The 27,519-nt window shown below is 38.3% G+C and overlaps 2 protein-coding genes across 5 annotated transcripts; one reads left to right on the top strand and one right to left on the bottom strand.

Moving 5' to 3' along the window:
• The first annotated feature begins 676 nt into the window (after positions 1-676).
• On the top strand, positions 677-15,001 carry LOC133414832 (phosphoribosyl pyrophosphate synthase-associated protein 1). 4 transcript variants are annotated; one of them, XM_061700493.1, is made up of 11 exons: positions 677-1,078; positions 1,400-1,452; positions 1,895-1,961; positions 2,066-2,238; positions 2,341-2,456; positions 2,568-2,623; positions 3,299-3,444; positions 6,163-6,204; positions 9,756-9,826; positions 11,427-11,573; positions 13,058-15,001. In XM_061700493.1, exons 1-11 carry the CDS (start codon positions 996-998, stop codon positions 13,214-13,216), a joined length of 1,113 nt encoding a protein of 370 aa, XP_061556477.1. In that variant the 5' UTR covers positions 677-995; the 3' UTR covers positions 13,217-15,001. The 4 variants fall into 4 exon arrangements, with proteins under 4 accessions (XP_061556477.1, XP_061556476.1, XP_061556480.1 ...); XM_061700492.1 differs by having other exon boundaries at positions 2,063-2,238; XM_061700496.1 differs by lacking the exon at positions 6,163-6,204.
• A 6,040-nt stretch (positions 15,002-21,041) lies between these two features.
• On the bottom strand, positions 21,042-21,668 carry rasd4 (rasd family member 4). The gene has a single exon (XM_061701128.1). The coding sequence runs from the start codon at positions 21,666-21,668 to the stop codon at positions 21,042-21,044; it is 627 nt and encodes a 208-aa protein (XP_061557112.1).
• Positions 21,669-27,519: the final 5,851 nt, after the last annotated feature.

The following is a 27,519-nucleotide window of genomic DNA, read 5'->3' as shown; positions in this document are numbered from 1 at the left end:
CCCCAGAACTGTTGAGGCAGATTCCCTAACCAGTCGCCCACCGTGCCGGCTTACATGAAATATTTGAATGAAGCTTGTAGCTTGAGTGTTCACCAGCCAATCGCAGTGTAACAATGCCACAGTAAACATGTTTTTAAATCCAGCACTGTATGCTTTACTTTTTACAGTCCACTTTTTAAATACAGTTCAGTTGTCTTTAACTTGTAAGCACAGTACGATACATTTGCATTTAGTTTTTAAGAGCGTTTTGTTTTTACACATTTATTAAAGTACCTTTTTATTCAACTTCAAGTGCAAATTTAAATTGCATAATTTTCTATGTAGTTTTTTTCTTTTCTTATATTTAAGCACAGTAGTAATCCTTAAACTGTGAATAATAGTTAATTGCCTTCCAATAATTACTACGTGTAGTGGTACTTGGAGAGAACTAAGTGATTTGTGAGCAGTTACCTGGTGTGAAAAATTTCGAGCAACCCTATTAGGATTTGGCTACTGTGATCAAATTTGTGCCAATAACGATAATGGTTGTAACGCATTACCGCTGATTCAACATGTTAACCAAAATATGGACCAAGTGTTCTCAAAAGAGCCAAACGGTGACACAAACATAAACATTCGCAACATGTCCGACGCGAAGTCGCAAAATTCGTCCCAAAGCAGATTCCGTAGTGCTATAATGTCGGCAGCTGTTTGAACCAGCGGCACGCTACCTGACATAGTCAGGTATCAGTCAGCGTTTGAACACAACAAAACGTTCTAGAAATTTTCAAGTGATGCATAACGGTTCCGTACTACGCCTTTCTTACGTTTATAACAAATTGAAAGCTGTATTTTTTATTTGTACAATTTAAGCTAACAGTCTATATACCGCACGAGCAGCTAGCACGATACCTAACGTCAACGTCACCAGAAAGAAACTGGAAATAAATTGAGTTTACACCCAAAGTCCAGTGTGAACGCGTGTTAGTGGAGGAAATAACACCAACAAAAGCACAATGAACGTCGCCAAAAGTGGTTATCGTGTTTTCTCGGCAAACTCCTCCGTAGCATGCACAGAGCTGGCCAAGAAGATAACAGAGTAAGAATACTGTTGTAATTTATCAGCACACTACATCGAACGTCGTGCATGGTAAACTGTGAAATACAGCGTCGGTTTCCTTTTTATGTCAACCTGTTAAATGTCTTTGACCAGTTGTTTACAACCGTTTCAACAACCCTACATATAATGTAGAATGGTTTTACTGTAAATTCTTTCTTTGCCAATTTGTCTATGAAGCCTTCAATTACTAATACAATTACTGATCTACTAACTACCTACTACTAACCCTTTGAAAGACCACTTTGTGTGTGCAACACTAATGTTGAAGATTATTTTAAGTGCTGTGTTTTTGCTCCTCAGGCGACTTGGAGTTGAACTGGGAAAGTCTGTTGTCTTTCAAGAGTCTAATAGTGGTAAGAGAACACAACAACTTGCCAAGTCGGTGTATTTGATACCATGAATCCCAAAGGAATGCAGAAACAAAAACATTCAGGATTTCCATAAAGTTTAGTTATTTGATTTTTTTTTTTTGTAGTGTATACTCAGTTCAGCGTATTAGCTCAGTAGATCGCGGTTGTATAAATTTAGAATTGCTATTTGTAAGTACAGTAGTTTGGCTATACATAAGCAGCGCAACTGTTATTTGTATATATTAATTATTATGACAGCGAGATTAATTCCTCTGTAAAGGAGGCCAATTTAAGTAATTTTGTAATTCGATAACACATTATAATATTGAAGCCCCTGACAGGTTTGTGGACGCACTGCTTTTTCAGGTTAAATATATTCCATAATGATAGATTTATGTGGTGTAAAATGTGCCTTCTTGTTTCTTATATACTTTTTTGTGTGTAGAGACAAGAGTGGATGTTAAAGAATCTGTTCGTGGACAAACAATCTTCATCATCCAGACCATACCAAGGTGAGTGGAGACATATCTGCACACTGCAGCTGTAATTTAAAAATTCATATTCCAGCCGTTGTTGAAATTCATGTAATTTTCGTATTACATTTTTCTCCAAGCAGAGATGTCAACACAGCAATCATGGAGCTGCTTGTCATGGCCTACGCCCTGAAGACCTCTTGTGCAAAGAACATCATTGGGGTGATTCCGTACTTCCCCTACAGTAAACAGTGCAAGATGAGAAAGAGGGGCTCCATAGTATGTAAGCTGTTAGCGTCCATGTTGGCTAAAGCAGGTAAATAACATGTTTTTCGCCTTATTCGTTTATATACCTAGAGCAAGAATGAATTTCCCATCAGCACATAAAAATCTCATAAACATGTATTTTACTGTGAAGGGCTAACACACATCATCACCATGGACTTGCATCAGAAAGAGATTCAGGGTTTCTTTTCTTTTCCGGTGGACAATTTGCGGGCCTCCCCATTCCTGATTCAGTACATTCAAGAGGAGGTGATAATTCCACCAAAGCAAACATGTTGGCAACTGAATAATGTAGCTAAGCATTAGGTCTGTTTAAACTATAAAGATGTGAGATGTTTTTTTTTTCTCCTATGCCTATAGATTCCAGATTACAGGAACGCCATCATTGTGGCCAAATCCCCAGCAGCAGCAAAGAGGTAAAGGCACGGGAAAAGAAAACATACAACTGTTAGCTTCCTGTTAGGGATGTAACGATATCTATATGTTAGATTTTGGTTTTGTCATGATATTATTCTCATGGTATGATATTTATTGTGGTATAGCAGCAGACTCATGGTACAGGTTGGGCGGAGAGACGCATGCAGAAAAACCGAAAAGACCTTTCTTTTTTTTGCTGGCCGTGTCCTTCTTGATAGGCTAGTAGTTTCTGTGCGTTTTCCCACAGATTTTTGTGAAAAAGACATCTTTAAATTATACAGATATATTACTGTGCACTTCTATCACCGCCCATCCAATTTTTACTTTTGTATACCTCCAAAACCATAATGTTGCTGCAGCAATAATTATGCTATGCTCACAATAACAAAACTGTCCATTGAGAAATTGGCCCGAGAGTTTGTTACCATGCACAATAAATAAATTATAGTATTAAGTAAGTATTTTCAAATCGGGATCTTTTCAATCACCATATATATATATATATATATATATATATATATATATATATATATATTTATGAATATATATATATATATATATATATGAGGTGAGGAGGAGAAGCGGCTCAGAAAATGGATGGATGGATAGATATTATATTACACTATATTATGTGGACAGTAAAGAGTGCTCTGTGTTCTCATTGATTCTTCTAGAGCTCAGTCCTATGCGGAACGCTTGCGTTTGGGTCTGGCTGTTATTCATGGTGAGGCTCAGTGTTCTGAGTCCGACATGGCTGACGGAAGGCATTCACCGCCGTGTGTGCGCAACACCACAGGACACACGGGATTAGAGCTGCCTTGTAAGAGAGCTGTTTTTTAATTTGATGTCTTTAGTTGTATTTTCAGATTTTCTGTCCTGACTTTGTAGGTTGGATGAACCCAGAAGCACCACATTGTTTCCTCTTGTGGAACAAGATATTTCTGACTGACATTTCTCCCAGCCTTCTGTTCATTTTCTATACATGAATCAATAGAGAGATTTTATTTTTAGGCTGTTTTTCACTCATGCCGTCAATCATACATAAAGAAATAGGCTGTGTGTTATTGCATGCTTTGGTTCCCTCAATATTCCAATACTTATTGCAACCTTTAACTACCTCAAAAAACTAACACAATTTAATTGTTGGCCCTCTGCTGTGTGCAGTTGTCAACTAATTATGTAAAAGAAGGAAACCTACATTATTTTAGCCAAGTTCAATAGATTCCACATTGTTTGTGCTGAACTGGGTACAATTAGATACCAAAATTCAGGCATTATAGTCCAATATTAAAACAAGAACCCAATAGATTGTAATGGGATGTGAGACAAATTGAAATTTTGTATATTTTAGCAGTCATGTCATTCAATGGTTTTCACTTATCATTTTGTGGTATCAAAAATAATAGAGCTGCACAATTAAGAGAATTTTAATCGTGATCGCGATTTTGGCTGCCACGATTAATTGAGCCTGATCGTAGGGAATCTTTTACATTTAAAATGCGTACACTGCTGCATATGAAAAGTGCTTCGGTTGCACTAGTGCCTGCAACATAGTGAACCAGCCACCAGGGGGCGAACGTATGGTAAATACTTTTTAACGGCTGGCACCGGATCCATGGCCAGCTTTAAAAATAAAAGCCTAAAATGGAATTGTTGTCCAATGTAGTAATATATGAAGGTCATATTTTGAAGTTGGCTCTCTCAGCACATTGGGGGAGTGGTGGCGTGTCATGGTAAGAGACTATTAACAATTGTTGTAGCAGCTTCCTTGACTTCAACTTTTTAGCTGGCCTGACCGCAATGGAAAAAATTCTGGGAGTAAATAGAGAGGGAAATCACAATTGTCGAGTTCTTTGCAGTTTGTTACCATGCACAACTGACCAGTGGTCAAGCAGAACAACAGAAAAATACTGTAATTTCTCGTGTATAATGCGCACCCCCAAAGTTGATCTCAAAATTCTGGAAAACCCTTCAACCTATGTATAATGCATTTTTACAATGCATGGTTTTGCTTCTATCCATATGATCAAAACATGAAGTATTATCCCTTTTTTGTTAGTTTTTTTCAAATAATTATTCTGGAGTTAAGCACTTTATTTGAACACATAATATGTTTATTTACTTGCTCTTATTTTGAAATTCACAGCCCTTATATTTAGTAAATGAGAAAACACATTTGTGCTTATATGTTTGATTACCCAGGCAGAATTTGTAAGATGTGTACAATTCTTTAAAGTAAAAATGAAGGGCCAGGCGAAACACATTTAATTTTATTTCAATGGGATTCAAATTAAACTGTCAAGCATTTCACTAAAGCATTATCATTAAACAAAACATAAACATAAATAAATTAATGACGGTTGTTGTTTAGTCATCAGTCGTATTTAAAACAAGCAAACAAAACAATATTTCACAAATTCTGCCTGGGTATGTAAACTTATGAGCACAACTGTACATATATGCAGTCATATGTACCCCTGTCATATTGGAACGAAAGTGTAGGCTACACCTTTTTCATAACCTCTAGGTGGCATACTAGAATGGAAGTGTACAACTTTTTCATAACCTCTAAATGGCGGCATACGTTTATAAAATGTGAAAGTCTTTTTCATTTTCTCCTATACCTATGTATAATGCGCACTATTGACTTTTGACAATTTTTGGGGGGTAAAAAAATGCGCATTATTCACGAGAATTTACAGTACCTGTCATTGACAGTTCACTATATTGACGGGGATTTTCAAATGAGAAGTCGGTGCTTACAGCCTAATATCATTGCATTTTATACATTAACTGTACTTGCTTCCATTAAGTTGCAATTCGTGACTGCACTTTGGAATACCGTATTTATTCAGTTAGCCCTTGGTAAAGTAGATATTTTTTGGGGGTACATTTATTGTTTTATTTTTATCCGTCATTTATTCTTATTTAAATAATCATTTTGAACTGAACACTATTACATATTGTTTAAAAGTAGTACAATAAAAATAAAGATTTTCCCGTAACATGAGGAATAATTGTGTTTAATAATCGTGATTACAATATTGATCAAAATAATCGTGATTATTATTTTGGCCTTGATTGTGCAGCCCAAGTATGTAATATAAGTTTGAGTAAGCGGAGGTTAATGTCATACTGAACAGCTCACTGGTTGCATGGACTATGCATGGACGTCTGTGGATTTTCTTATTTGTATTTATCATTTATATTAATTTATATACGATTGCAAACAGCGGAGTCTGACAAAAATAAATCAAATGGTTGTGTCATTGGCAAATGACTCCAAAAAGCTTAATCCAACAGCTCCTTTATTTTGTAGAAATATTTCTAGTTTTACATGTGTTTTTATTCTTACCACTGACTTTAAAAATCCTCCTCTGGAGCAGTAATTGTCAAATTCCATCAAACATATGAGAAGAAAATATTGACTGAACAAACTATTGACAAATGATTATTCTGCAAGAGGATTTTCCAAGTCTTGGCATCATGTGTTTGTGAAATATTTGTGTTTAACGTGGTGTTTATTTGTTGGCAATAGCAGGCAAACAACAAGCTCCGTTCCCTGGCATAGAGCTTCCAAGTACGAGCGTAAATGTAACCTACATCTAACTATGAAATGGTTCCTCTTCAAATGGTTCCTCAATTGTTCGTGCATGTGCCGACAAAGGGTTTGTGTCACATCCTGGGAAAATTGTTTGGATTGAAGAAGGGCAACTGGTGCGCTCAAAGTTATAAGCAGTAACAGAAAAGGTCCTTGCTGAAACAGTTGAAACAAGATGTTTACATACAATAAATAAAAACAGACCACCGTCTGACAAGACCAGACTTTTTCTGTTGCAGGTCCATTTGATTACCAAAATACATTTATATACATACATAAAATACATTACATATACATTTAATTAGTATTTGGTACCATTACCTTTAAACTGTATGACTTGGGTTTATATATAATATATAAATGTTGATATCCTTCCACAAGCGTCTCAAAATATTTGGCAGAAATTTTTGCCATTCCTTCTGACAGAACTGGTGTAACTAAGCCAAGTTTGGAGGCCGCCTTGCTCACACAATTTTTTCAGGGCTTCCCATAAATTTTAATAGGATTGAGATCAGGGTTTTGTGATGGCCACTCCAAAACATTGACATTATTCTTAAGCCACTTTGTAAACAGTTTGACAGTATGCTTCAGGTCATTGTCTATTTGGAAGACCCATTTGCACCCAAACTTTAACATCCTGGCTGATGTCTTGAGATGTCGTCATTATTTCCACATTAAGTTCGTCATGATACCATCTATTTTCTGAAGTGCACCAGTGCCTCCTGCAGCAAAACAACCCAACAACATGATACTGCCACCCCCTTATTTCAAAGTTGGGATTATGTTTTCAGGCTTGCAAGCTTCCCCCTTTTTCCTCTAAACCTAACAAGGCTCTTTATTGCCAAACAGTTAAATTTTAGTTTCGTGAGACCACAGGACATTTCTCCAAAAACTGTTTTACAAACTGTGATCTGGCGTTTTAGTGTTTATTTTGGAGTAAAGGCTTCTTCCTGGGAGAGTGGTCTTTCAGCCCTTGTCGGAACAGTCCTCGTTTCACTGTGGATCATGACACACTCTTAGAAGCTTCAGCCAGCATCTTCGCGAGGTCTTTTGCTTTTTTTCCCTGGGTTGATATGCACATTCCGGACCAAAGCATGTTCATCTCTGGGACACAGAACCCGTTTCCTTCCTGAGTGGCATGATGGCTGGACATTCCCATAGTGTTTATACGTCTGTATAATTGTTTGAACAGATTAACGTGGCACCTCCAAGCATCTGGAAATTGCACCCAAGAATGAACCAGACTTGTGCAAGTCCACAGTTCTCTTTCTCATATCTTGGCTGATTTATTTTGGTTTCAAATACATCCTCACGTGTGTCTCTAATTAACTAAAATATTGTCAATAAATGGCGGCACGGTGGACGACTGGTTAGCACATCTGCCTCACAGTTCTGAGGTGTGGAGTTTGCATGTTCTCCCCGTGCTTGCATGGGTTTCCTCCCACATCAGCAGGATAGGTTAATTGAAGACTCTAAATTGCCTGTAGCTGTGAATGGTTGTTTTTTTATATGTGCCCTGCGATTGGCTGGTGACCAGTTCAGGGTGTACCCCGCCTCTCGCCTGAAGATAGCTGGGATAGGCTCCAGCACGCCTGCGACCCTTGTGAGGATAAAGCGGTACAGAAAATGGATGGATGGGTTGTCAAGAAACCTATCAGGAGCTTCCAAAGAAATTACATCATCATCTGGGTTTTCCGACATTGTTTAAAGGGATGGTGATCTTACTTTAAATAAACTTCTGACTTTGAAGAAAATAATGAAAAATTGTCTTTAAAAATTCTCTCATTATTCTGGCATTTAGCAAATATAATTTTGATAATCCTGATTGACCTACAACAGTTTTAGTCTGATTTAATGTCAGACAGTGAGAAAAGCAGCATGTTTTTTTATGTAGTGTATGTAAACATCTGGTTTCACCTTTACTGTCCATTTGAGTTTGATAAAATTATTGCACCTCACTTCAGTTTCCAGACAGATAGTTCTACAAGATGGCCCAAACCTCCTTTGTTTTGTAGTGTTCTGATTTTATTTTCCATAAATCAAACCAGAACCATGCCAAACATCTTTTTGTATTCTTTTATTCTTTAATATCTGGACTCATCTTGCCAGTCGGCACACGTTGCATCCTTGTTAAATCTGCTCTTTCGGGAAATCTGATTAACATTTTACTTTTCTCGACTGCATGTGATGAGACCAATGAAGCATGCTTTGTTAACTTAAAATGTCTTCTGCAGGAAGAAGAAATGTTAAGAACTACCTGCTTGATACATTTAAGCATTCAATTAATATCCTTCAACTCAGTTTTATTTACTGGCATAGTGATATACCTTTTGTTTGTTTGTTTATAATAGTGCAGGTTTACTAATAAGACATCTCAGGTTTTAAAGTATCTTGGCAAGTCATAAAGAATTTCACAGAAGTGTGTTTACTGCTAACATGGCTATCGTTGGTTTTAAAAGTGTTAATATGACTGACTGATGCTGTGTGCCTCATGGTATTCAGTAGTGTTGCACAAGGCATGCGCCGCCTCTGTTTTCTTCCTGATACTTTTCCTCTTACAATTGGCTTGGCTGGCTGATTGTCTCCTTCAACCCTTTAAATAATAAAAAGCATTTACATGCCCAACAATTCTCGCAATGCAGCTGTATCTGACGAAAGATAAATCTGTTTAAATTATTCACGATGCAATGCTAACATTGCTTGTACTATGTTGTGACATGACATGCGTAACCTGGCTCAACTGAACCTGAAACACGAGTTGAACTAAATTAAATGCACATATTGGTGTGTTTTGTTTGCTACTGTATGTTGTGAAAGTTGATGATCATGATTTGCTCAAGCTGACCCAACTGAACTTGAAATCACAAGTTGAGCTAAAGCAAAGGCTTATTGGTGGGATTTGATTGGTATTTGCTTACAAAAAAACAGCTCAAATCGCCTGTGATTGGCAGGTGAGTTGCATTGTGATTATTGTGTGCATGTATGCAAATATTTGCTGGAAGCAGTGATGTTGGACTGGCGTTTGACCCATAAGATTGGCAAGCGTGAATGAAGAAACCCTCAACAGTGGTTGCCATACAGTGTTGTCCAGTTTCAAATAAGCTTCTCTGGTGCCTAGTTGTTCATATGCACACTAATGTATGCATATGTCACTGACTGCCACAGGCAGTTGAGCTGCTGGCTTCCGATTGGGTATCCTGGGCAGAAAACCCTCTTAATTCTTTGCATGGCATGTGCTCTACATTTTGGCATTTTAGACAAACATAGGGGGTAGGTGGGGTAGAATGGGGGGAAGAATTTTAAGAAGTTTCATCAGTAACATTCTGTTGCCAAATTAAAGTTAAGACAGCTTTGTGTTGTCAACTGCACATTTATATTGATCCATTATTAAGAAGGCATTTGGCACACTGATTTTCCTGAAAAGCGAACCATTTTCTCAACCCATTTTACCCAATCTACTGAGAAAGACTTGTGATGAAGCAAAATTCAGAATCTGTTGTGCTGCTAACACAAACTGTTTTCCTTTTCAGTGATGATGGCCAAGGAGAAACCTCCCATTACTGTTGTTGGGGACGTGGGGGGAAGAATTGCCATCATTGTGGTAAGAGGTTGCGATAGTGGATTGTTGATTGTATCCCACCAGGGGATACATTTGACTGTCCGCTGCTTAATATTTTCTGGATCACGTTCTATTTTTATGCTTACAACTAACTGTACAAAGTACTGTAGTTGAGATTTTGCATGCATAAATGTGCAATCAATGGCCCACAATTATGGAAGTATCTTGTCATACAGTATACCAAAATATTAAAACAAATATTTTGGGGTGTACATGTTAACATTGAGCACTTTACACGGTATCAAATTATTTAAGGGTGCCATCCAGCATACTACTGTATTTGGTCAACCATAGTTGTGTATTTGTATGTACTTGCACTTGCTTATTTCTTGTGAATCTTATTTCTTGTGAATTACGAATACTCCCCCCCTTGAGTCTTTCTTTAAGACACTGCAAAAATGGTACACACGACAATGAAAATGCTATATTTTTCCCCAAAACAATTGGTGTAACATTAATTTAAGTAGCTTTATAGTAAACCCTGTATGTACTAGATATACACTCTAATATGAGAAAGAAAGATATAAAGTCAAACATGTTTCGCCGTGAAATTAACCACAGTGTGGTTTGGGACCCTTGATGCCTTCCCTCTCGTGAAAGCGTTTGAGTATCCTTTTCACACGATTTACAGAAAAACATTCTGTTCTCCTCTTTGTGTGGAATTTGCCAGACTTGATATGATGATTTTGTGTCCCAATTACATGATTGTTTCTCCATGTCTTCCTGTTTAGTTATTTTCGAAAAGGGAGGGGGGGAATTCAAAGTTGTTTGCCGTTGTTGTTTTGAATGGCTTGGTGGCCGGGAGGTTTGTTTTACTGCCAAAACCGACTCAATATTTCCGTTTTCTTCCATTCTAGGTTAGCAGCAAAGGTGCTAAATTGCTAACCCTCGCTAACATTCTGCCAACGGTATAGATAAACAATGCGTCATTGCATTGACAAGCAATGTTGTGATTATGCTGTAACCAATCATATGCGTCAGTGGGATTATTTGATTTCCTTCAGGACATTTCTGCTTCGAAGTCAGGGCTTTTGATGTGGGTTCCCCTGGGCGATTTTGATCAGCTAAATCAACCTTTCATCAGCATGCCAAATGTGAAAAATATTCACAACCCATTTCAACTCGACATTGCCGACGTGGCGAATGGGGAGCGTGCACGCTGGTGTTGTGTGAATGAGGTCGATACAGTATGTCCAAATGTGAACTCAATAGTACTGTATTTTTGAGTAACTTCATGACAAATTTTGTTTCTAAAAGGGAATGTAACGCTAGCCCTTTTCCTCATTTCTTACATTAAGTATTTCAGTCTTCTAAGGATAATTTTATGTATTGAAAAGTTGGTTCTTTTCAAACTGGACTGATTGCAAGAATTGTGCTCTCCAAAAAATACTGAAAATCCACTGTATGTGCTAAATGTGGCCTAGAAACACTATACCAAACAGTTATATGCAGTCATCACAAACACGAAACAGATTACCTGTCATATAAAATCCTACTAGGCATTAGAACAGAACTGTTCCTTGAGCTTTTGGGGGGGGGGCCTCAAGATCCACTTATTCTCGACTGGTGTGTTTCCTTTCAGGACGACATCATAGACGATGTAGGAGATTTTGTAGCAGCCGCTGAGATCCTGAAAGAGAGAGGCGCTTATAAAATTTACATCATGGCCACACACGGATTACTCTCGGCTGATGCTCCACGTCTTATAGACGAGTCAGCCATTGATGAGGTGAGGACAACTGAATGTTTATTAATGTGTGTCCGTAGTTGTGTTGAAGCATTGCTAATCAACACAATGTAAATGTATATTTAAATACATTAGAATATCATGAAAAAGTTCAATATTCAATACAGAGTACCTTGCGCTTCGTTTCATCAACATTTTTCAACTTGGCAGATATGCTACATGAAGTGGCTGTACAAGTAATACATCTGCCAAAGACACTAAATCTGACAAACATGACGTCACCCGCAAGGCCACCATGACTCTAGGGGTGTGTTCAGAAATATACTTTGGCGCTGCTCGTCCACACTTGAACCGTTCGAAGATCCAAAACGATGTTGGAATCTACAGAAAATGCGCACTGTCAGAGTAGAGTTAGTATGACAGATTGAATTTCCGAACGCACCCGCGGTGAGCAGTAAAAAATTACCATATCGTATATACATTTTATGACATTAGACATTACATATCATATTGGAATGAAACTACACCTTTTTAACAACCCCATGGTACCAGTATACGTTTATACAATGTGGGAAAAAAAATCAGTTTTCCTTATACCAATGTATAATATACTCTATCGACATTTGTTTATTTTTTTGGGAAAAAATTTGCTTTATACACAAGAAATTACAGTACCGCATCAATGTATCGTGGCATGGAGGCGATCAGCCTGTGCTACTGTTAGTGTTTAATGGAAGCCCAGGTTGCTTTGATAGCAGCCTTAACGTCATAAGGAATATGACATTTGTAGCCCATGCCTAGGATTTGTTTGTGCGAAGTGACTCTTGACTCTCTCCTTTGAAGCTCCCCCAAATTCTTGAATGAATTGTGCTTGACAAATCCTCCCGAGGCTTCGGTTATCCCTTTTGCTTGTGCACATTTTTTTTCCATACTCAACTTTCTCTGAATATGCTAGGACACAGCACTCTGTGAACAGCAAGCTCCTTTAGCAGTGACCTTTTGTCGCTCACCCTCCTTGTGCAGGTTGTCAATGACGATGTCTACTGGACATCTTTCAAGTCAGCAGTCTTCCCCATGATTGTGTAGCCTACTGACCCAGACTGAGAGACCATTTAAAAGCTCAGGAAACCTTTGCATGTGTTTTGAGTTAATTAGCTGGTTAAGGTGTTACACCATGACTTTCCAATATTGAACTTTTTCAGAATATTCTAATTTTAGGAGATACTGAATTTTGGGATATCATTATCTGTAAAGCCTTATAATCATCCACGAGAAAGATATATTTTACACCATGTGTATGGAGTCGATATAACAAATTGGTAAATGTACCAGTATCTTTCCTTATCAGTTGGCGTCCTATATAGTAAACAACAGCAAGGCAAATCGATGTACATGACAGATTAGAAGCACCAGTAGAAGTTAATTCCCATCTGTCAACAGAGCTGACTTGGAAATTTATTACAACTTGCAAATAAGTTAGATTTGTTAACAGTGCATTGGTAATAAGGATTTGTCCTGTATTTGAGGTGGTGGTGACCAACACAGTCCCCCATGAAGTGCAGAAGCTCCAGTGTCCAAAAATCAAGACCGTGGACGTCAGTATGATCCTGGCGGAGGCCATCCGCCGTATCCACAATGGAGAGTCCATGGCTTACTTGTTCCGTAATATTGCCGTGGATGATTAATCTAAACCAGAGAGGTGGGTCTGGTGTGGTTTTTGAGGCTTTCCTCCTCCTTCGAGCACACTACTGTGATAGTATTTAAAAATTCCATTGCAACAAATATCTAAATAATTGTTCACCTGTACACAAGTACTTAATTTGGCATCCAGAAAATCTCCATCCAGACCAATAGTGTTTTAAAAAAAAAAAAAAAAAAAAAAAAAAAGCTTAGTGATTGATTTATTTTTTTTAATCGTGCCTGAATTAAGAATTAATGAATTAATTAAGTATAATTTTGTTCTGCGGTGTGTTTTGAAGTTTCAGCTCTTTCTGGAAGATGATTTATTTTTGCTTTAATGAAACGCTTCTGTGCTTAATATCCGATTGCCTACAGAAGTAGTAAGACACACGGTTATGCGTCTCCAACCCTCTTGCTGGCCTTTGTGCCACTGTGATTAGCTTGCATTTGATATGAGGCATGTGGTTTGCAGTCACCCAACCTCCTGCTCATTGCCACCAAATTTTTAGCTTTTTTTTTGCACCATTTATTAGACATGGGTTATGCAGAGTAACTAGGAGGAACTCTTTGGTTTACGCTCCAAAATAATTCAACTATTGCAGAGAAATTATATGATTGTGTTAACTTTTATAGTTTACCATCCTCTAACTGTTAGACTAACACAAATTCAATACATGTACTCAATAGCAACTGTGACATTATTGTTCACATTGCTATTACTACACTATTATTTTGGTTTACAGCAGCACGGTTTGGACAGTGTTCAGTTTCACTGTTGTTCTGTGGTGCTGGCACATGAAGTCAGCTTGTTGGTTGGGTTAACATTTATCTTCGCTTTACTTTCCAAAGAGTATTTTCAGAAGTTTGTATGTGGTGTTTGTGCTCATTTTATGCTTTTTATTTTATTTTTTTATTTTTTTTACAGTATTTTAAATGTTGGACCTTTACCCAAATATGAAGTTAAAACACTTTTGGCGCCATAATCTTGTCAAATCTTATTTTGATGAAATCCCCAAAAGCAATGATGCTTTTTTTGATTAAATCCAATCTCAACCATGCAAGCAATGTGGTGTTACTATTAATTTACTGCAAGTGCCGTGTCTGTGTCTATTCTTAAACCAAAAAATATATGTACTATTAAGTCTTCATCTACCTCCATCATTAAGTAGGAATTCTGGTTCAGCTCCACTTTAGACTGAATTAGCATTGCAATTGTTAGCATGCTAAGAGGCTAAAATTAAACTTGTACATTACAATTAGCATTTACCTGGGCTCAGACTGAGACCTGCATGATTTTTAGACTTCACCAAAATGAAAACAGACAACCACTGAATGCCTAGAAGTTATCTTTGCTAATGAGAAAAAAACTGGTTAGAATGGCAAAAATATGCAAATTTGTAATTACAGTCTTAGTGTACAGTTAAGTTGACATTGGTCCTATTAACCTATGTATGTTTTGAAGATGTGCACCTTTTGAGCATTTGAAGTTATGCTTAGTCTGTATATTAATATATATCTCTGCTCATTGAGCCCTTTGCTCAGGGACATATACTTTATCATGTTTTTTGCCCATGTTCCTGATGGTGGTTTGATGGGGTGCTTGCTTTTTTGCCATTTTTTGTCATTAGTTTTCAATGCATTATTTCTCATCAGCTAAACTGTAAATGTATGTGCTGATTCGCAAGCGGAAAGTTGCTGTAATTTAATGATGTATTTCCTGTTTTCTTTGTCTTGCTTACAACCTGAATGTTTGATGTTGTCTGTTAAATAAATTGTGTTGGTTTTTTTGCCATACTGGTGCCTCATTTATTTAAAACTAATGTTAATCTGCCTTTATAATGCTTCGTTAATGTAGTTTTTCCATTTGATAGCTCTATTCATTCTAATTTACAGTACACCAGACAAGATAGATTTTGCTTAAAATGGGCATATTTATGAGAATATTTAGTGTTGTTTTATATACAGTGCTGTGAAAAATTGTTTCCCCACTTAAATGTTATAGATCATCAAACAAATGTAAAATCAGACAAAGATAACCCAAGTAAACATAAAATGTAGTTTTTAAATAGTGATTTAATTTATTAAAGACAACAAAAATATATTCAAAGCTATCTGGCCTTGTGTGAAAAAGTAATGGTCCCCTAAACCTAATACCTGATTGAGCCACTCAGCATTAACAGAAATCAAGTGTTTTCTGTTTTCAATGAGTGTTTTACATCTCTGTGCAACAATGGAGGTTTTCGAGCATAAATGGCCTTTTTTTAGGTCATGCCACAGCATTTCAATCCGATTCAAGTCCGTACTTTGACCAGGCCACTCCAAAACCTTCCTTTTGTTTTTTTTTAATTGTCATTCAGAAATAGGCTTGCTGATGCGTTTTGGATTCTCCTACTGCAGAACCCAAGTGCACTTTAGCTTGAGGTCAGGAACTGATGGTCAAACATTCTCATTTAGGATTTTCTGGTAAAGAGTAGAGTTCATGGTTCCATCAATCACAGCAAATCCTCCAGCTCTTGGAAAAAAAAGCAGCCCCAGACACTACCACCATCATATTTGACTGTTGGTATGATGTTCTTTTTTTAAAATGCTGGTTTACATTTACGGCAGATCTAACGAGACACATGACTTTCAAAAAGTTAAATTTTTGTCTCATCAGTCCATAGAAAATTCTTCCAAAAAGTCTTGGGAATCATTTAGATGTTTTTTTTTGATTGTTTGTTTGTTTTTTTTGTTTTTTTAATGTTTTTTTTTTTTTTTTTTCAATGGGCCTTTATATTCTTTTTGGTCAGCATTGTTTTGCATTGGTGCACTCTGCCAAGGATGCAATTTTGGCCCAGTCTCTTCCTTATTGTTGAGTCATGAAAACTGACCTTAACTGAAGCAAGGGAGGCCTGCAGTTCTTAAGATGCAGTCCTGGGTTCCGTAGTCAAGTGAAGTTTATTTGTGTAATCCCTAATCACAGGAGTCTCAAAGAGCTTCACAGGCGACATCCCCCAATCTAAACTACCCAATGGAGCAAGGAAAAACTCAAAACCTCATTTGGGGAAAAAAGAAAGTTTGAGAAGGGACTGCATATGGGGGTGACCTCCTTTCCAAGATGACCAAGCTGCAATGGATGTCGAGGGGGAAACATCACATAGTCTGGTGCTGTACAATGTTCATTATGATGGCAAGATGCTGTACAATGTTCACTAAGAAGACATAAGAGTCCATTTAAAGAGAAAAGGCACAGCAGATAGACGACTTCAGGAAACTGGATCTGCCTCAGTACCTGGCCCGGTCGGTCGGAGCCGAATCCTCTGTGGCAACGAGTCCGAGGGAAGTGGTCCACCTCAGATCTTGTCCCAGTTGGTCAGTACAGACCCAAACAGCAACAGCCTTAGATTCGGTCAACGTCACCTAGCCCTTATCCAGGAGTGAGCTCCTGGATAAGTTGTCACTGTGCTTTTTGGTAGTTTTCGTAGGCCGGCCACTCCTGGGAATGTTCACTATGCCATGTTTTCTTCAGTTTAGTGTAACGGCTCTCACTATGGTTCGCTGTAATCGTAAAACTTTAGAACACACTTTATTTACTTAGAAAAGGCCTTTTCAGACTGATAGATGTCAATTACGTTATTTATCATCTGTTCTTGAATTTCTATGGATTTTGCTGCAGCTTTTTGAGATCTTTTGGCCAACTTCATTTTGTCAAACAGGTTCTAGTGATTTCTTGATTCAACTGGTCTGGACGTAATCAAGCTTGGGTGCAGTCAATGAGAATTAACCCAAAAATGTGATTAGCCACAGGTAATTAATGATTTAACAAGGGGGTCCTCTACTTTTTCACACAGGCCCAGGTAGCTTTGAATATATTTGTTTCCCTTAATAAATAAAATAACCATTTAAAAACAGCATTTTATGTTTACTTGGGTTATTTTTATCTGATATTTACATTTGTTCGATGACCTTAAAGTGCTGAAACTCTGCAGAATTTTAGAAGGGGGCCAATACTTTTTCATGGTACTGAATATAATTCCGCACACAAATAAAAATATGGGTGAGTGGTTGACACTTTTGTTAATACCAATAATTTCAATACATTCTAATAGAGTACTTATAAAATTATCGGAGGCTCATCTCTTCCGATATTTTGAAATTTTGAGACTTTTGTGAAAAAAGCAGAAAATCTGCATTTTGCAACAGCAAAAATTTACATCCCTTCATCCATTTTCTAAATTGCTTGTCATGGGTGAGTTAGTGCTTATCCCGGTTGCCTTTAGGCCAGAGGCATGGTACACCATCAATGTGTCGCCAGCCAGTCGCAGGGCACATGGACAAACAATCCACAAGTGTTCAATCGAGGCAAGCGGTCTTGTTTGTTTAAGATCACCTTTGTCACCTTTAATCTAAAAGGCTTCGTCAGTTCAGGAAAAGTCTAGTTGCCTTGATTCAACTTTAGCGGGTTACCATGACTCGGATGACCGAGGATCTGCAGAAACAAAGACAAACAACTGTTCACCCGCACATTATCACCTATGGGCAATTTAAAGTCTTCAATTAACTTAACATGAATGTTTTTGGAATTTGGGAGGAAGAAACTGCAAACTCCTGAGCTAAGATTCAAACTCAGAACCTCTTCATTGTAAAGCAACCATGCTAACCACTTTATTTCCATTACTGATTTTTGTTATTTTGTCTTTTTGGGTTGTGGTCACACCAGAGCTGAAATCCCACTCACCCAACCACAGGAAATGTGCTGTTCTTGGTATTCCAAACTGCCAAATTGAAGATTCCATCGACTACAATTAAAAGGTCTTGATAATATTAATGTTAATTGGGACAATTGAAGCTTCAGAATTAGACATTTTAACACAGAAAGGAGTGCCGCAAACGACACAGGCTTCCCTTTTGCACCAGTCCGACGACGACGTGACAACGACATGACAATGAGGTCTGAATGTGGGAAACTGTTATAGCAGGACTCTTTAAGACCATGGGGTACAATGCTTCCTGTAAAATCTGACATCTCATTAAACTTTGACTTTTGTTGCAGGGTCTCTACTATGTTGTGAAGATTCAAACTGCTGTTTTTCATGCCTTACCTTATTTTCTTCCACATTCTCTTGGCGCGAGAGACAAAAAAAAATGTCCACAAAGTGGTGGTTGAGTTTTAATACCATTGTGTTGAATGCCAATTGCTGACCAGTACTAACTCTGTAACACCTGCTTTCATTTGTGTGACATGCATTGTGATTTTGTCATATCTGAAGTTTGTTCCCAGGCACGAATGCAGTTAGATCTGTTGGACTATTACAAGAAATGTTTGTTTTATTATCCTGCTAGACTGACACATGAGAAGAACCAGGTATCAAAAGGGAAGCCAGAAAGAATGTTTAAAATATTTTGCAGGAGAAGGTGTAAAAGCAGAACTGGTAGCACATTCATCACCAATTTATCCCTGATTTGATCTCACTTGCATTTTATTGAGAGAATACAACAGTTGTGGAGTTGGCTCCACAGGTTGGGACGGCCATGGCATCCATAACAGGCAAATTGAATAAGAGGAACAGGGTCCATTATACTTTCCGTATCATCATCATTCACATCTTGATTTGTTATCATCATCTCAGATGCCATGTTTGTGCGCAATACTTTTCATTGCATCAACACTGCATTTGTCAGTCAGACCAAGTTTACGGAATGGCTCAAGCTTAGTGTAGTGCAGCTGCAACATCAAGATAATTAAAAGATGCGGACTCAAATTATCAGTCAGGCTCGCAGCTTTGGACACCCCACCAATAAATCCTGTATATTTAATATATGTGTGTACAGTTGTCTTTTTTCACACCTCCTATACACACCATTTTTTTCCTTGTGTGCCTGTATTTTTCATCACACAAAAATCTGTTTTTTATACAGCCAATGTTTAAAATGATGTTTTTAAGTGAATTTATTCTCAATCTGTAGATTATTAACGTTAGCTGTTGAAGGACTGTTCTGCAGAGTGCAACCTCGATACACCGGAGAAATGACTGGTCATCATGAGATGCCACAATGACCAGGGACGGTATTGTAGGACAACTGATCCTCAAAAGTGCACAACTAGGACAACTGATCCTATGGGACCATCCTGGGTGGTCAATTGGTCCTTGGATTGAATTCAAAGAAACTTTGCAATTTACACCATTCAGACATACATTTTAATGAAATTTCAAATTGAATTGAATTGTAATATTTTTAAGGTCCTATGGTCTGTTTTTGTTGTTGGGTTTTTTTGTTTAAAAAAAGTTTGTTGTAACATTTGTTTTAAAAAATGGTACAATTTGTTAAAAAAAAAAAGTTCAATTAATTGCGAGGACCTGTTGTACATATTTCCGAGTACCAGTTGTCCTAGGGCAGGGGTGTCAAACTCATTTTTGTCTCGGGCCGCATTGTAGTATGATTTCCCTCAGAGGCCAGTTAGAACAGTGGAATGTTTAATCACCAAATCATATTATTACCATTACACAACAAATTGAGGGATAACTACTTTTGAAATTGGAAGACAAAGATAATAGTTTGTTCAAGTATTGTTTAAGTTACTGTAGAAGAAGCGTTTGGTAACAGAATAATGCAATATCTCAACATTATTGTTATTATTGATGTTATTATTATTATGACAATTTGGAATTGGGATACAGATTTTAGCAAAAATCATGAAAGTTGACGAGCATGATTTGCTTTCACGGGCCACATAAAATGAGGTGGCGGGCAGCATCTGGCCCCCGGGCCTTGAGTTTGACACCTATGTCCTCGGGCCACTTGTCTGTCCACCGTACAGGGACATGCAGGGGAGGCAGCACCTCACCTGAATGTGAAGAGTGAACCCCCACCCTCTAATAACAAATAATTATTTTTCATTTTAGTTCTATTGTCTGTGCTTTGTGTGTTTTCTATTGATTTTCTATTTGAATACTATATTATCCACGATTTCATCTTTGAAATAGCTGCATTTGCGTATTACCTGTTTAACTACTGTACATGGGCGAGACGGGAAGTGCGACAGCGAGCAGCCAGACTCACCTCTGATTGGGTAATCCCTCGCAAAAAGAAGAACTAGTACAGCGCAACACCACCAACTATAGGTAAAACTAACACATTAAATAAACAATGTTTAGTGTTATACATACACAACGCCATACAACTATGTTGTAATAATAATGCTGTTTTTTTTATATTTGTATTTTTGTTCACTGTACTTACTTACTGTACATATACTTTACAGTTGAGCCCAGAATAATTATTATACTCGCCTAAATTATCCTAAAATGTTATCACTCTCTCTCTCTCTCTCTCTCTCTCTCTCTCGCTCTCTGCATCTCTCTCCTTTTTTAATCTAGAAATGTCTAAAATTGACACGAGAAAGTTGCAGTGACCCAATTTTGTGACCCTGCCGCAGTACAAATATTGACCATGAGAGGGCAATGTCACACAGACGTGATTCTGCTCGAGTTCTTCCATGGTGTCAGTTCTTCACCCTCAAAGTAAGTAACACGTGAAGAAACGCAAACAATGTATTGTAGATTGTCTTTTTGCATCAGAGACATTTTAGAGTTAGAATGCAAATACATTATTTTATATAAATTGGGAACAGGAATTCACAAAATTTTGAAGATTTGACTTCCACTGCAACAGGGATGCAACAATTTGATACGGTTTCTAGTCACATCAATTTATCTTCTGGCATGTCATCTTGTTCACATTGAAGCAAATTTTCTCATTGTCAGCTACCTGTCAATGAAGGACCCACTTTTTTTTAGATACAGTCCTCAGTGCATTTTCGTATTGGTATCCTCATTCACCTTCACTTCATTAGGAGAGAAAACAGCTCTTGGCCTTGTTCATTGGAGCTATCTTGTTCTTCTCCTTGGGAAAGGTTTCCCTCCTGTGGCACAGTGCCGGGCTAAACCACCTGGGCAGGTTGGCTTGCTGTAAAAGCTCCCTGAACGCTTGTAGCACGTTAATGTTGTCTTTGGCAGATGCCTCCACAAAGCTGTTGTTCCAGTCCAGCTCCACTGTTGAGACAACATCCTCACATGACACTTGACGCTCGTGGTGACAGTCAATCTTGTTACCTATCACCACAATAGGTGTGTACTTGTCCTCCTTGAGCTCCAGAATCTCATCCCGCAGACGCTTAACCACCTCCAAGGATGCTGGGTCATTCACTGCGTAGACCAGTGCAAAGGCATCACTGTTCTGGATGGAGAGCCTTCTCATGGCTGGGAAAGAGTAGCTGCCACTGGTGTCCATGATGTTGACGTTGACTTTGACACCCCCAACCTCATACTCCTTTCTGTGGAGCTCCTCAACTGTGCGGCGGTGCTTGGTCTCAAAGGTGTCCTTTAAGAAGCGCTGGATGAGGGCTGTCTTCCCCACACCTGCTGCTCCCAGAAAAACTAGATGCACATTTGTCCGATCTTTTTCTTCAAGAGACATGTTGTCTGAGTTAGTAAAATTCTTGCGAAAAGTAGCCCTCTGATCTCTTCTGCCTGTAGCCTAGACCGTTTTAATTAAAGACTGGCAGATGATGACTTCTGACACTGGAGTGTATGAAGCCAGACAAGCCGTATGCTGTACTTATGTTCACACGCATGCCTGCCTCCTATGTCTTCCAACCAATCATAAGAGGGCTTGTCATGTGATATAAGACATTCAAAGACACACGGTAGATGGAATATCTCTATACAGTATTGATGACAGATTCCAATTCTTTAGAAGGCACTTTGTACTAAAAACTGTACTAAAAACTTTGTACTAAAAACTCTTCATCCATCCATCCATTTTCTGAGCCGCTTCTCCTCACTAGGGTTGCGAGCGTGCTGGAGCCTATCCCAGCTATCATCGGGCAGGAGGCGGGGCACACCCTGAACTGGTTGCCAGTCAATCACAGGGCACATACAAACAAACAACCATTCGCGCTCACATTCACACCTACAGGCAATTTAGAGTTGTCAATGAACCTACCATGCATGTTTTTGGGATGTGGGAGGAAACTGGAGTGCCCGGAGAAAACCCACGCAGGCACGGGGAGAACATGCAAACTCCACAGAGGCGGGGCTGGGGATTGAACCCCGGTCCTCAAAACTGTGAGGCAGACGCTCTAACCAGTCGTTCACCGTGCCAACAACTCTTTATTTGTATCTTAATCAAAAAATAAAAAGCTAAAATCTTCATTCATTCAATCTTGTGGACAAAACAAAACAAAAAAACTGTAGTATGTAATTTTACACATTTTGTATTACGTACACAAGGGGAAATTCACTTTTTCCAATTCATTATGTACCGGTAATACAAATAGTTTAATAGCTGTTTGTGTCTTATAAAGGGCTGGAAAAAAAACAAAAATAAACAACAAAAAAACACATAATAAATTGGCTTCGGAAAGGTATGCAAAGTTTCATGCAATTATTATTAATAATAATAAAAATAATAATAAAATAAAAATAAAACAGTGGACAAATTTTGAGTTAAAATGAATTTTCTTTTGTTAAATGTAAATAACACAAGAAAGTGTTTATGGAACAAGTTTTTTCCAGAGCCATCCATCCATTTTCTATATTGCTTATACGGTTAAGGGATATTGGGAGTAAATTGCTCGTCCAAAGCTGGAATACAGTATACTCAAGTTCATCAGTGATCCGAATGAGGACAAGTGATGTAGATAATGGATGGAGGGATGCACATTATTCCTTTGGTGCATCTCTCTTTTGGAATAAGAGTTGCAAAAAAATCCCCACAAAAATCTTAAGGAAAAGCACTTAGATGCAGGGCAATATTTGCTGAAATTTGCTGAAAGCAACAGACTGTCATCTCCAGATTAGTGTTACAGAACATACAGTATTTTGATACAGTTCCCATTTTATTGCTAGACTTAGTCTGAGATCAAATTGCGCTCCATTGTCTCTCACAAGGATTTGCTATGCCACATACTGCACATTACGGGGGTGAAGCTACAATCTCACATAATACTTGCATGGCTCTTTTGTTGTTGTTGTTATTGTCCAGGCTGCAGAGTTTTAAGGCAGAACGAAACCACTACTTGTGATAACTGCTGATTCATTTTTGTAGTTTTCAGATTTTATTTAATAGACCAGTTCAGTTATTTTCGACATTTAGCAATATGCATCTCATCCTTGATCTTGCTTATTTTCTAGTTGTACTTTAAATGACGTGTTTGGTCTGTCAATATGAACTCCAGTTAACAAATCCCACAAGTGCATGTGCATTGTTATGTTCTGCTCTCGCTCTAATCCAGCCTTTCACTCTGTACCCTTGTGTATTCACACATAATGAGATGGCACATGCATGTTGCCTACAGAAGTATTTTCAGACTAGCAGGTTGTTTGGCCGGGAACATCCAGTCCTGGTAATGAGAGGCGTGGTAGTGCTGGCACAATGTTTTCATCTCCTCTAATTACATTACATGTTCGTGCTGTCCCTACTGGAGGAAGCATTTGTAGTGTTAAATGGTCTGAACCTGTATTTGTGCTTTTTTCCATAGCATTTATGCCTAACACAAATAATAACCTGCATTCTTCAAGATCATTTAATTTGTAACCAAATAGTGTTTCCTGCTGCTATTGTATTAATTACCTATAATAATTGTTTAAATATTTCTTCCAGATAATTAGGTTTGGATTGTTAATTGATTTAGCAGTGCCCAACCTGCCTAAATTAGCAAGCGTCCTTCTTTTTTCATTAGTTGTTAATGCAGAGAAAAACTGGTGAACAGTGTTTGGAGGCTCAAACAGCCTCTTCAAACTGGGTTAAGATTAGGTTTTGCAGACTAAATTGCTGTTCTATCCATTTTAAATTGTGATCTATTTCACAATAAGGCTACTTATACATACTTGTGTCATTTTTCGACCAGGTACTGTTCTAGTTCAAAGTCTGCGTGGTCAGGTTGTGTGCTCGCATGGGCGAACGGAAGTGATGTTCTTTTCGTATAATGTTCACCTGTTGCTAAAAGATGTTTGAATCATCAACGTCTGTTCTGGTGATACAACCGGGAAATATGGGTCTCTGTCTGTTGATAGTGCCACAGTGCCAGTAAACAACAGCGGCCAATTCTGGAACTAATAGACTTTATCAACTAAACAGCGGCATTTTGAGTTCCAACTGGAGACAATTTTCTGTCTGTTAAATCCAAATTCCGTTGTTTCCAGGTCTGTTAAATCAAAGTTCCACTGTATTATTATTTTTATTGATACTAGTCCATCAGTCAACTTTAGTCTAAATAATAATGCATTCATATTTCTTCCTGGATTTCCAGGTTTCAAACCTGGTAGTTTAACTTCTTCATTCTCTGACCACCATGAGAAACGAACAGTGTTTCTTGTACATCTTAATCATCATTACCATGGAGACCTATGACGTCACGAATGGAATCAAATTACTGAAGCACATTTCCTCTCACTCCCCCTTCCTAAACAATCTAAAGTCTGGATTGTAAGAACTGAACTTGTATTTAAAGTCCCTTGAGAGGTTTACACAGACTTCTTCATTTGCAACTTAGGCTAAATTCACACTACAGCTTAATTCTGAATATTTTTGACCAATGTGACTTGTATCTGATTTGTTTTCATGTCACTGTGAACAGTACAATTCTCATTTATTTCAAATCCAACCCAGGCCTCTTTCATATGTACTTTAGCTAAATTTAAATCTGATACTGTATGTATCTGAAGCACGTGCAGTCTGGATGCTCAAGTCGTGCTCATCTGACCCAAAAGGTGAAAATCGTCACAATTGTTCAACAAACGCGCGACAAGCAATGGCGGGTGAAGGGGCAGTCAGTGGTGAAAAGAAGATGCTTTAGAACTGATAAATGTATGGGGTCTGGTCAGTTCAAGCACAGAATCCTTGAAATTGCCACAAATGCATCGTAAAACGTACATGCAGGACCATATTTCCATAAACAGACGGCGCCTCCTGTTTGTGCGCATGCATGACGTCACAGACTCATTCTATCCACATTAGAAGTGTGAACGACTAAACGACTAAATGTGAACGACTAAAAAAAATCCGAATAGGGCATCGTGCAGTGTGCAGTGTGAAAGCAGCCTTACAGTATGCAATAGTCTGAGTAATAGTAAATATTAATTCCCAGGACAACCTCTTAAAAACACTGTGTATGTTTTATAAGCATGCAGTATTCCCCTCTATGGAAGAAGTGTGGAGGCGCTTCAAGGTGAATTTAATCGAAGAGGATTGTAAAATATCCTCGGGTTTCACCAACCTTGGAGATATTTGCGTTGGTGTGACAGAAAATGTTAAAGAGAAAGAGGAGCACTGTTAAGTGTCATGATTAGCTGAACTTCAGTGAACTGTCCTGTTGGATATCAGAACTAAAACATCAGCATTCAAGTCAGTGTCCACATTTACCTTCAACCTCTTGTTGTTTGGTTTGATTTGTGAGTTTGCAGACATACTCACTACCCAATATTTTGGTGTAGATCGGGACTTGCTGTTCTCAACCATGTGCTGTACCGCAAAATTCACAACAATTTGAGCCATGAATCAAATAGAATTGGTATTCAAACAGTCCTCTTCATCATGTTGTTAACAATCAATTTCCAAGGACGTTCAAGGCTGCTTTGCTAACCAGTCATCCACCTAGCATGCATGTTTTTGGGACGTGGGAGGAAACCGGAGTGCCCGGAGAAAACCCATGCAGGCATGGGGAGAACATGCAAACTCCACACAGGCAGGGCCGGGGATTGAACCCTGGTCCTCAGAACTGTGAGGCAGACGCTCTAACCAGTCGTCCACCGTGCCGCCCAAATTAAATTAGAACACCTTATATAGCTATATAAGAGCAACTTATAAAGTAACTTATAAAGTTAACATGGTCATTAATTGACAGAACCACCATTCTAATGAATACTACTCAAGTTTAGTGAAGTTTTCTTTATGGTTTGAAGAGTTTGAATTTGTGGTTTGAATGACCACTTCTGATACATGCGACTACAAATTCTATCGATCCCGATCATCTCCAGACTTGCATTGGATTGTCCTCTTTGCTTGATGAGCATTCAAATTGGTCCTCCACGGAGAGTGCTTTTCAAAGCTAGACATATCTCATTATTTCTCCTTCAGAAATCTTGTGCACAGAAAAAAAAAAGAAAACACTCCAGAATCTAGCAAATCTAGTAAAACAAATGTTCCGTTAGGCTCTTTACCATGGCAACCGTGTCTTGGAAACATCAGCTCATCTTGGCTCATTTAAAGGCTTGTGTAGTCAACTGCAATCTTTGTGTCCAGTTTGGATGGTTGATTTTCTGGGAAAGTTTGTTTTTGCTCTTATTGTATGTCATGTTGTTTTGTTCCCTGCTGTCTGATCAGTAGTTGAAAACATGCATTGTGCACACAGATTTCGTCTTTGTTATCTTGGCTTCTGCTTGCTCACACTAAGTAGTGTCACCTATACGCACAGCATAACCATCAACATTTTTCCTGGAATAGAGGAAAAGCTGGGCTTTATTGTGTTGTATTTGCTTTGCCATCAGTTCCTTTTTTTGGATGCCATTGTGTTTTCTTTACATTCAGTTATTCAATGTCATATGACCTATTCTACTTTATCAACTGTTTATCCTTTATTTACTGTTGCCATTACTACCCAACAGTGACCATTGTAGGATAATCAGTCCTCACATGAGACAATTAGCGTGACTATCTGGTTTTCCTGGTGTGTAACCAGTGTTGTTTTTGGCAGCCATCTTATTTGTATTGTTAGTTTTGGTCTTTTTGGACAAAAATGCTTGTTAATTCTAGTCACATTTTAGTCATTTCTATGTGTGATAGTTTTCGTCTGGTTTTAGTCGATGGAAAAAAAAGGTCCCGTATGAGTCTTTGAACAATTGCACATCATCATGTGTTTCAAGTTCAACACATAATTATGAAAAAATACTACCATGTTAAAAAATAGAATGGGCTTAATTATCAAACAAGTAAAACATAAATGTGTTTTGATATTTTATTAACCACATGACTGGCACCGGCGGCACGGTGGGCGACTGGTTAGAGCGTCAGCCTAACAGTTCTGAGGTGTGGGGTTCAATCCCCGGCCCCTCCTGTGTGGAGTTTACATGTTCTCCCCGTGCCTGCGTGGGTTTTCTCCGGGCACTCCGGTTTCCTCCCACATCCCAAAAACATGCATTAATTGGAGACTCTAAATTGCCCATAGGCATGACTGTGAGTGCGAATGGTTGTTTGTTTGTATGTGCCCTGCGATTGGCTGGCAACCAGTTCAGGGTATACCCACCTCCTGCCCGATGACAGCTGGGAT

Source organism: Phycodurus eques, chromosome 16 (genome assembly GCF_024500275.1).
Source record: "Phycodurus eques isolate BA_2022a chromosome 16, UOR_Pequ_1.1, whole genome shotgun sequence".
Classification (NCBI taxonomy): Eukaryota; Metazoa; Chordata; class Actinopteri; order Syngnathiformes; family Syngnathidae; genus Phycodurus; species Phycodurus eques.
This window is presented reverse-complemented; position numbering and strand designations above follow the sequence as displayed.